General features: G+C 38.9%; 1 protein-coding gene across 2 annotated transcripts; it reads right to left on the bottom strand.

Moving 5' to 3' along the window:
- Positions 1–708: 708 nt before the first annotated feature.
- On the bottom strand, positions 709–10713 carry zfp64 (zinc finger protein 64 homolog (mouse)). Of its 2 annotated transcripts, XM_053240897.1 has the most exons (7): positions 10486–10713; positions 10354–10400; positions 9957–10112; positions 7663–7806; positions 7512–7574; positions 7176–7427; positions 709–5749 (listed from the first exon to the last, which is right to left on the bottom strand). In XM_053240897.1, coding segments are annotated over exons 1-7 (2094 nt in total). In that variant the 5' UTR covers positions 10488–10713; the 3' UTR covers positions 709–4319. The 2 variants fall into 2 exon arrangements, with proteins under 2 accessions (XP_053096872.1, XP_026777068.3); XM_026921267.3 differs by having other exon boundaries at positions 10354–10713.
- Positions 10714–11704: the final 991 nt, after the last annotated feature.

An 11704-nucleotide genomic window follows, 5' to 3' on the forward strand; every position in this document is an offset into this window, starting at 1 on the left:
TTTTTGCCCAAGAGTGTATACTACACAACAATATCCATGAGCATGACCAATAAAATATATTGCATCACATCACACTGACCTCATCTACATTCACTGTTACATTTATTCACTTCTTGCTATGTGAAACTGAGTGGAAGAAAATTTTAATATTCTAATCAACGATATGCTAGTATATGTCCCATACATTTGCTGTATGTAGGTATGTCAAGGCATAACGCATGCCCTGAGAGAGGGAGAGAGAGAGAGAGAGAGAGAGAGAGAGAGGAGAGACATAAATAAAAGGAAGAGGTCACTCTGAACTGCTACAGCTATTAGCAGTGGTGGAAAAATCAATGCACACTTGTTCCTAAGAGTCTCACTCAGATGGAGCCTCTGTTTCCTAACAAAATTCTGAAGAATCGTTCTGTAGACAGTGGCCACAAGGTCACCAAATATTGACCTTTTTCAGTGCAGAACTTGTGCTTTTAGAAATATAACGAAATTGATTCTTTTGAGCTGTTGAGGTCTTAAAGAACATGTCCATTTTCTATCATGCACTAATAGTTCTGCACAAATATGATCAGACGGATGCAAAGGCACAATCTACCCATTAAAACATTATGCACTGGATATATTTCTTGATTTGCAAAGGAAAGGGCTCTAAGTTTTAATTTGTGTAGTAAATAATCATTTCAATATTTATTTAAAATTCTAGTGAGTCTCAGACAGTCTTTTTGACAGTTTTATTGATCTGGTTTTTTTTAGGTGCACAATTGTAGAGTGACGTGATCATATACTTTGAATCAAAATATGACTGCTCCTACCAGGTGACATTTTTCCAATCTTCAGCTGTCCAGTTTCGGTGAGCCTGAGTCTAATGTAGTGTCAGATTCCTGTTCTTGGCTGACAGAAGTGCAACCTGATGTGTGGTTTTCTGCTGTTGTAGCCCAAACGCCTCACTGTTAGGCATGTTCTGAAATGCTTTTCTGACCACCACGGTTGTAAAGAGCGATTATTTGAGTTACCGTAGCCTTCCCCATTTGAGAAATCTCCTCTGAACTCTCTCATCAACAATACTCAGACCAGCCTGTTTGGCACCAACAACCATGACATGGTCAAAGAGATCACATCCACCCCCCCATTCTGATGTTTGATGTGAACATTAACTGACTTGTATACATAATTTTATGCATTGTGTTGCTGCTACATCATTAATTTTTACCTAATGTAATAAACTGATAAAGGATCCTAAAATATTTTGTTAGGAAAATCTTGATTTGAATGCTGAAAAGAAAAAAAAAAAATCATGACTATCTTACAGTATCGTAGTACTGAAGCTATTCTGACAACACATAGTGGCCCAACACCTTATTAAGACATATTTTCCTTTAATTTGTCACCAGACAGTATGAGGATGTTTATACGGATGAGATGTCTTATTGTCCTAACATCAACCTACCAAACTAGAGGGAAAAAAAATTGTTTACAGCAAAGATCTGAACTTTGTCTCATCAAAGCACAATGTTTTCTGGGACTTGACTGTCACGCAGCCACTGAGAGGAAGACAGGAAGAGGCCACAAACATTATCAAGGAGGATTTGCTCTGCTTGAGTGTGCGCTCGTGGCATAGGAAATAGGTCTGATACGAAGTCTGGTAGTCAGGAGGATGCACAGACATATCGCAGTCATATTTCATGTGTTTGCATCTCTGCAACTGCCTCAGAGATCTTATCTCATAACTGTCACTACATGACATACAGGAAATTAGATACACACATGTTCCTGAGCGCAGACACACAGAGCAACTATTCAGATCTGGAGATGAACTTTTATCAAGGCACCAGATCAACAGCTGTGTTATGTGTTAACAGCTCTGTTAAAGTACTGTCCCATATGGACCAACTTAATGATAAATCTCTATCAGAATATTAATCTCATATGAATTATTGTTTGTTGGCTGCTATCTGTCATTTCATTGTTAAGTAGCCTTATCACTTCAGTACAGGAATAGTGTTCGTATGTTTAAAATCTCACTGCTTCAGCATTATGAAAAACTGATGTACTAAAATACTAGATACTTTCATCACAAAGTATCATCACTCATGTACTTTCGTTTCAGTTTAAACAACTGTAAACAGTTGTGACAGCTTTTAGTAGTGTTTCAAAATCTCTTTAGTGCCATCTTCAGGACAAAAGGAGTTAACCAGAACCAAATGTTGGCAGGATTTATGGAATTAATATTTGAGCTGCATGATTCTAGCCATCACTGAGTAATGATTAGGAAATAAAATAAGAAGTTATCATATATTAAGGTGATTAGATAAAAACATCTAATGGAAATAATACCATAATAAATTACAAGATAAAAATATACAAAGAGGCTAGGTACAGCTTAGAGCCTGAGAATGTAACATGGGGTTCAAATGAAAGTGTGTCATCAAAAATTATACCTAGATTGAGAACAATTGAAGCAGCTAATCCAGGACTACAGAAGGAAAGCCACTCCAAACCAGCCTGTGTACATCAAGGGTATGGAAGAGGAGCTGGTCATCTCATACATGTTCCTGATCCAACACGTCTAACAGCCTGAACTGGTCTATAAACACTTCAGCCAACATTAAACAAGCACTACAGCACCTTAATTTTCGATGTCACCTCAGAAGACTGGACTCTGCTTAACTTCTGACGACTGATCGAGTGTCCTCACCCAATACATACAAGAAAGAAAAGAAAAGGCATGCCAAAACCCCATTCCACTGACTCCCTAGAAACCCACCTCTGCCACAGGAATGCACACACCATCATCAGTGATCTGGAGCACCCTGGTCACCATATGTTCACCTGGAGGGACTCCAAGAACAGCCTCAGGACTGAAAGACCTGAAAGTGTCATCTCCCACAGAGACTGCTTCACCAACTGCTTCCTCTCTGCGTAAGACATACGGGCAGGAATATCATATCCCAAGCCATCCTCAACCTCGTTCTCAGTGTCTTTACAAATCGATATATCTTGTTTTCTATGTAGTTAATCACGTTATCCAGCACTTCTTTTTAACTGGTTGTTTGGCTACACAACAAAATGCAATCGTTGTTTATGGCTTAGATTACTGAACATAATCAGCTGTGATACTGCTAATCTAAATCTATCATCTATCATTAGATAACAATAGATATTGCTTTTTTATTGACTCTGCTGCATTAAATCACCAAATCCCCACTGTTTTTGTATATCCTATGTGTCTATGTTAATGTTAAAAATGAAACATCTTTAAGAATTCTTTTCTTAAATAAATATTTAGCAGATATACTGCTAAACTTAAGCAGGAAGCATTTATTACAGATGTAATACAAGTATAATTGTGTAGCTCTAATATATCCCCACTAGCCATTGTAATAGGAATATCTGTATACCTGCTCATTAATGTTCACATTAAATGTCATAATGGAGAAAAAAGTGATCTTGGTGACTTTGACCCTGGCATAGTGCCAGAAGGGGTGGTTTGAATATTTTAGAACCTGCTGATCTCCTGGGATTTTCACACACTACAGTATCTAGACTTTAGACAGAATGACAGAATGACAGAAAAACAACAAACATCCAGTGAGGAGCAATTCTGCAGGTGGAAACACCCTACAGATGAGAGAGGATCACAGGAGAATGTCCAGAACGGTTTGAGCTGAGAGAAGCCTACAGTAACTCATATAACCACTCTTTACAACTGTGGTGAACAGAAAAGCGTCTCAGAATGCACAACACGTCAAACCTCGAGGTGGACTGGCTACAACAGCAAAACACCATATCAGGTTCCACTCCTGTCAGCCAAGAACAAGAATCTGAGGCTATAGTAGGTGCAGACTCAGGAAAACTGGTCAGGTAAAGATTGGAAAAAGACCAGGTTATCTTTAGCTGTTCAATTTTCCCCAATTCTGATGTTTCAATACTACCTATAGCTTTTGACCTGTATCTGCATGACTTTATCCATTATGCTGTTGTCACATGATTGGCTGATTGAATAATTGCATGAATGAGCAGGTCTACAGGTGTACCTATTAAAGTGACCAGTGAGTATATATATAGTATATGGTCTGGCACCTGCCTGATGGTCAGGAATATCAGTTGGAGCCATTTTAGGCAGTTCAGATGAGTAAACTACAAAAATAAGGATTTTTACTCTTTAGAAATAAAAATTTCCAAAATTTCTACATTCCACAGTCTATCATTATATGTTACTTCCAAGAGCTCTAGATAAGCAGCATGCCATGAATGAGTATAAAAATATCTCTGTTAAACATAAACATATCAAACAAATCAAAGACTTTATGAAACAGAAATGTGCTTTCTCAGTCCTCAATCCTGTCAGGCGGATTAGAGTCGGAGAAGATCTGATGGGGTGAGAGCTGGTAGATGGGAGCCTGTTGATCCTGCTCTGAGATTGACAAGGTAACATTGTGTACAAGAAGGGAACTAGACGGCTCAATGTTTATATCAGGCACAACCAAACCATCGTCCAGAGCTGGATTCCCCTCCCCTGACTGCTTCAGGTCATCCTCAGATGGTGGCCTTTCGACGTCCAGTGGAGGTTCGAAGGTAGAGCTTGCTGTTGCTGCTGTAGTGATGGAGGCGTGGCCCTCGGTGACCACAGTGACCTCAGCGCCGCCCTGCTGGATGAGGGCGTGCAGGCTGTCAAGGTCCGAGCATGCCGTGATGAACGCGTGGCTGCTTTCTGAAGATGAAGTGGAACTGATGAAGGTCTGAGTCTCTACTGGGGCCTGAGAAGAAACATTTGTCTGCAGTAGAGGGTTTTCTTCACTGCCACTGATGTGAGTTAGTAAGACAGTCTGGTGCTCGAGGCTGCCCTCTGGTGGGGTCATGTGTTGCACTGGGGTTAACAGACTAACCTGCTGTATTATAGGGTTGAGAATTACATTCTGCCCTTTTGAACTAAGCAGAACTGTTCCAGGTTTAGAAGATGGGACGTCCACTGCTGCCTGGATGAACGTTCCCTCTTGACCTAGAGGAGGCGCTACAAAGATCTTGAGCTGTGTGTTTCCATAGGAAGGAACTGACCCATTTGTGAGCGTCATCGAAACCTGCTCGGGCCCTTTATCTGTTTGTTTTGCAGTACTATTTTGTGTCTGTGACTGTGCAAGTCTGAGCTGTTTTTCTGTATTGTTATGTTGCCTCTTATGACTCCGTAACGAATCTTCTCTAACAAATGATGCGTCGCACAGGTTGCAGCGGAACGCCCGGGCTGCTTCGAGCCTCACCCGGTACCGTGAACCTACAGGATTGGGTGACTCATCTCCTGTTTTTCGTCGTTTGGCACCTTTGCTGCGCCCCTCTACAACTTTCTCACCATGGCACTTCTTCATGTGGACGAGCAGGTTGGCACGCTGCTTGCTGGCGAAGGGGCAGCGGTGGCAGGTGAACGGGCGCTCATCCGAGTGCACGCGCTCATGTCTCTTGAGCGCCCCCTTGCTGGTGCAGGAGTATGGGCAGCAGGTGCAGCGTAGTGGGCGGGCGGGTGCGTGCTGGCGGGAGTGTGCACGCAGTGCCGCCTTGGCTGTACACCGGAAGTCACACTCTGTGCAGGCGTAGGCACCGTGGCGCAGCCGGGCATGCGACTTCAGGTTGGCCTTCATGGCACAGCGGTAATCGCACAGCTCGCACGCATATGGCTTCTCGCCCGAGTGCACACGTGTGTGACGCTTCAAGTCTGAGTTGATTTTGAATTTGGCGCCGCACTCACCACACTGGAATGGGGCATCACCTGAAAGGTAGAATTACCAAAAACTTCATGCTTTAACTCTAACTAATGCAGTGGCTCTCATATCAGGACACACACTCGTCCAAGTCACCAGTTAAATGCAGTTTAATCTCCATGCATTAAATATATAAAGAAACAAATGAAACATCATATAAAATGTAGACGCTTCAAAACACAAGGCCAAATATGGACCTTATTTTATATGTATGAAACAAAGATTTTCTCACAGTACAGTACTTCCCAAAAGTTTCATGGCTACATATGTGTGAACTCTACCCAATCCACAGCATGTTTAATATTTTTTTTATAAAGGAAACCAACACGCAAACATACACCAGTGTATATGAAACATCAGGGGTGGAGACATGGGGACAATCAACATTCTCTCACCTGTATTTTAACTTAAAACATGGCATAAGGCAGTGGGACAGTGAACAAACTGCTTATTTGTGTGTATTTAGATTCAACATAATTATTGTACACATACTTTATAGCTACACAATCAAGTAAATGAATGTGAGGGATTTCAATGTGTCTATATTGACTTAAATAGAGACAAAGCATAAAACATATGCGAGAGAACCGAATGGACTGAATGGATTTTCTACAAGCACATATGGGTGTGTCATGGTTAGGTGTTCACATACTTTTGGCCACATAGTGTATCTTCTTGTAAGATAATCCCATATAATTAGTACTTTAGTGTAGCTGCATGACTCAGGACCATAATGAGATGAGAAAGTAAATACACTTATGTGAATACATAAGTATTAATAAGCATTAACAAGGGCTCACAAGACCTAATTTTTAAACACATCAATAATATGGTATACTGAGTAACGAACAATGCTGAGATATTTATTATTTAGTTCTTATTAAAACTATATTAAAATCATATTTAATACAGTTAGTGCAATAATTTTTAAAACTAAACACAACAGTATGTACAGACAAATTTATCGAAACATTACTGTAGTCCATTGTGGCAGTGGGGGCGTGGTTTAGGGGGTTTTGTGAATGAAGGAGGGAGTCTTGGAGAAAGACTCATAACATAATATGAAACCTATAAATATAAATAAACAAGCATAGTCCCATGTAGCTGGCTGTTTAAGAAAAATCAATTCACTGACTCATTAGCATTTATAGAAAGAAAAAAAAAAGATAAATGATGAATAGGCCACTATTTGGCACAACCACCAAAAATATTGTGCAACATTCAGATTCAGTGTGTGAACATGATGAGTATAAGCATGCATGGTTAGCCTGAAGGGTGAAACCACAGAATGTTAGGAGCCCCAGACAGTGCACTTTAAATGATGTTTACATTATATGTCTTGTTTCTACTAGATATTATAAGGGAAAACTACTGGTGTCTTTGTAATTTCTGATTATTTAAGAATATCAGATCAGATCAGGTGTGTGCGCTGACCTGTGTGTGAGCGCAGGTGCACGGTGAGTTGGCTGGAGTTGCGGCTGGCGTATGGGCAGATCTGGCACTTGAAGGGCCTCTCGTCGTAGTGCACACGCAGGTGCTTTTTCAGGCTGCTGCTGTCTGCGGCGGCGTATGTGCAGTGCTTGCACTTGTGTGGCTTTTCCCCGGTGTGTGAGCGGCTGTGCAGGTTCAGCTTGTCCCGCCGGCTGAAGCGCTTGTGGCACAGTTCACATTCAAATGGTCTGTCGCCTGGACAAGAATCAATCTTTACTCCTCCTCAAACTCATAATTAACGTAAAGGATGATGAGATGATACAGGAATTAATTTCTTACCAGTATGAGTTAACATGTGCCTTTCCATGTCCTTTTGGCCATACTGTGTTTTGAATGTACAACCTAAGGGAAAGTTATGCATTAGGATTAACGAGATCTCACAGTATAACGTGTCTGCTAACAGCACCTGCACTGCGGAGGTTACACTCACCTGAGAAGCTGCAAATGCGTCGCTTTTGAGTGAGTGCAGGTTTCAGCTTTTTGGAGGCTGGTTTCTGGGTTTTTACCGTCTTCTTCACGGCCTTTGACACACAGGTCTGTAATGCTTCCTCCAAAGGAAACTCTTGCACAGTTTCTGAAAAAAAATATAGATGAAAAAATATTTAAAAAAAATAAAAAATATAGTTTAAAGATGTTTTGCCTCCACAGTATTAATCAGATTATTTATTTGTAGTGGACGGAGCCAAAACATGGACCACGATTACGTTGTAGCAGCTATAAACAGTTCTCTTAGCAGTCGCTGTTTTTTTCTCTCTTAAAGTTAAGGTAGTTAAGTTAATTTCTTTATTTTTAAAGTCCTCTTTGCTCTACAGCATTTCTTCGCATGTGCCTAAGACTTTTGCACAGTACTGTGTGTGTGTGTGTGTGTGTGTGTGTATATATATATATATATATATATATATATATATATATATATATATATATATATAGATAGATAGATAGATAGATAGATAGACAGATAGATAGATAGATATAAACTTTTGGCTGAAAAAGAGGCAATCAAAAACTATCATAAAAAATAGAGCTGTAAAGATAGGAAGAACAGCAAGACTCACAAATAATCACACTCACAAACCCTTGTTTCTCTGGTTCTTTCTCTCTCTCACTATCTGACACTCACACATACACACACACACACACACACACACAATACACACCCTTATATGTATTTTAGTGAGAACTAACCACGAAGGTTGGTGAAATTGTTAATACTAAGGGGTACTAGAGATATCGAGATCAGCCAATACTGAGCTTATATAAGTTTCCCACAAGTTGTGATCTGTATTCATGTGAATGATCTGTTTTGTTTCAATTCAAATCTAATCGCTGCATGAAATACATGTAAATCAGATTGGAAAATAACATCCAGTATCTGCTTCAACATGACTATGTGGTACGGAAATCTAAGTGTCGAAAATAAAGCAAAATTGTCTGAAAAACTGAGTGTTTAATGAAGCAAGCGTGATTGTAGGTAAGACACAGATGCGGTATAAATGATATTTATACACTAAAAGTAAAGCAAATGCTTTGGTTATCATAGAGGATTCTTCTCATCCCCTACATTCTCAAGTTCAGTTATTACCTTCAAGGAGTTGCGTTAGACAACCACGGGCAAGGAAAGATGTGTAAATTAATAGAATAAATATATATAATGTAGAATATTAAATGATGAGTCATAAATGTGGGTATATCAGTAAGTGTGGATATGTATGCATATACAGTATATATATGCATATACAGTATATACAGTATATACAGTATATATATATACACACACACGCGCACGCACACACACGCGCACACACGCGTGCGCACGCACACAGACACACACACACACATATATGCACAGTACTGTCTTAGGCACATGCAAAGAAATGCTGTAGAGCAAAGATGCCTTCAAAAATAATGAAACTAAATGTTTCTACATTAATAAAATACTATAAAGAGCAGCAAACAGTAATAAATAAAAGAAAGTCAATATTTGGTGTGACGATTCTCCGCTTTAAAAAAAAAAAATAGTAGTCTCAGGTACAATGTGTGCAGTTTTATAAATGAGCTGTAAGTGTTACTGAGCATCTTGCAGAAGCAGCCACAGCTCTTCTGGTGACTTTGACTGTCGCACTTGCTTCTTATTTTTGCAGCGAAACCCAGCAGCCTTCATTATGTTTTTTTGCCTGAAAAGTGTCTTTTGTGTAATATTCTGCTTTCTTTAATCACACAAACATTTTTCTGTAACATTTAATTTTGTGCTGGAAAACTAATGTTTGGAAATCTAAAATGTTTTTATACTGAATCAATAATGTAGAAGTCATAAAATAAAAATCTATAACAAAGTTTGTACTAAAAAAATACATTGCCTAAGACTTTTGCACAGTACTGTATATATGAGAATGTATATATGCGTGTATATGTTGAAATATAATGTATATTTTAGTTTAAAATTGTTTATACTTTTTAAATGTAATTTTGTTTTGTTGTTTTTTTAGGTTGTTGTGTTGACGTCCTTGTTCATACTGTATAGAGAAGCCAAAGACAAATTTCCAATTTCAATAAAACTAACTAACTAACTAATTTCTGGCCCCATCCTCTTTATGGGTGTTTCCCAAATAAACACATTATAACCTGAAGACTGAGATCACAATAAGGACCTGAACAATCACAGAAAACACACACACACACTAGTGAGTGTGTATTTATCATAGCAGAAGAAATGAGCAGACCCACCAGCAGCTCCAGTACTTGGGACTGAGATGTTTGTGTTGGGAAGCTGACAGCCATTCTGCTTGTGTGCAAGAAACACTTCAAAATTGTTGTACTGCTGCTTGCAGAAGCCACAGATGTGGATGTCAGGGCTCACCTCCATCAGCAAATGATTCATCTCTGAAAACAACAAGGAGCAGTTCAGTTTGTTAGCCCTTATTTTAATAACAGTAATGTAAAAAGTCATGAACATTCACATTCAGACGCACAACTGAATCCTGTATCACGTTACATCCACCTTTAATACCAAGACATAAATACTGCACCTGACCACGTGACCAAATATTTCTAACTCACACTTCTTTAAAGCTCTCAGCTGTGTCTCTATAACGGTTTCATTAGCCAACAAAAACAAGATTACCGTCTCGGCTGAAGGATGCCATTGTCAGTTCTACACCAGAAACATGCCTAAAACCGGAATATTAATATATTAAAATATCTGCATTTTGCACATATTAACTCTTCAACCCATTTTTAAGTATCGTGTGTTTACATAGCTTAGCGCCGGGATACAGCGGTGATATGTGCGACAACTTTACGACACCGTGACAACTTCTTAGCGGCAAATCTCGGCCAAATTCCACATAGCTAACTACTCTCTATATAAACGCACTACATAGGGGATGAAACAAAGGCTTCTACACAATACATAGTGTACTATATATTCAACAAAGAGGTATTTGAAGTACATCCATCTTTTGTTCGCTGGCTCAAACAAGCGACCCAAGAGCACTGCTGCCCTCTTGTGTTCCGGAGGAATTTATTAGATGTACTTTATGTGTCCAAAGTAGCTCAGTACAGCCATTTAAAATAAATAAATAAATAAATAAATAAATAAATAGCAATGTAAAAACAGCTCAGGAAAACAAATGAGCAAGAAAAAGATGCGAAAAATGTTAAACTTTTGTGCAGAATTAATTTGAAATTGTGGCCTTGTGCACAAGTAGTCCTATATATTAACTTCATAGAAGGGATTGATTAGTTGTTATATGAAATCTGATTGGTCAGAAGGTGTTGATTAATTTTCTATAATAACAGCTCTGACAATACTGACAACTGCAAGCACATCACAGGTTTACTGGATATACAGTTGAGGTCAAAAGTTTACATCCCCCTTTCAGAATCTGCAAAATGTTTATTATTTTACCAAAATAAGAGGGATCATACAAAATGCATGTTATTGTTTATTTAATGCTGACCTGAATAAGATATTTCACATAAAAGATGTTTGCATATAGTCCACAAGAGAAAATAATAGCTGAATTTATAAAAATGACCCCATTCAAAAGTTTACATCCCCTTGATTCTTAATACTGTGTTGTTACCTGAATGATCCACAGCTGTGTTTTTTTGTTTACTGATAGTTGTTCATGAGTCCCTTTTTTGTCCTGAACAGTTAAACTGCCTGCTGTTCTTCAGAAAAATCCTTCAGGTCCCACAAATTCTTTGGTTTTCCAGCATTTTTTGTGTATTTGAACCCTTTCCAACAATGACTGTATCTCATAACTGAGGGACTCATATGCAACTATTACAGAAGGTTCAAATGCTCACTGATGCTCCAGAAGGAAAAAACATCCATTAAGAGCCGGGGGGCTTTCATTTAGTACTGCCCTTCAGAGGCTACAGAAGATAGTTACATGTTTCCCAGAAGACAAAATCACTAAATAAACAATAACATGCATTTTGTATGATCCCTCTTATTTTGGTAAAAT

Source organism: Pangasianodon hypophthalmus, chromosome 16 (assembly GCF_027358585.1).
Source record: "Pangasianodon hypophthalmus isolate fPanHyp1 chromosome 16, fPanHyp1.pri, whole genome shotgun sequence".
NCBI classification, from domain to species: domain Eukaryota; kingdom Metazoa; phylum Chordata; class Actinopteri; order Siluriformes; family Pangasiidae; genus Pangasianodon; species Pangasianodon hypophthalmus.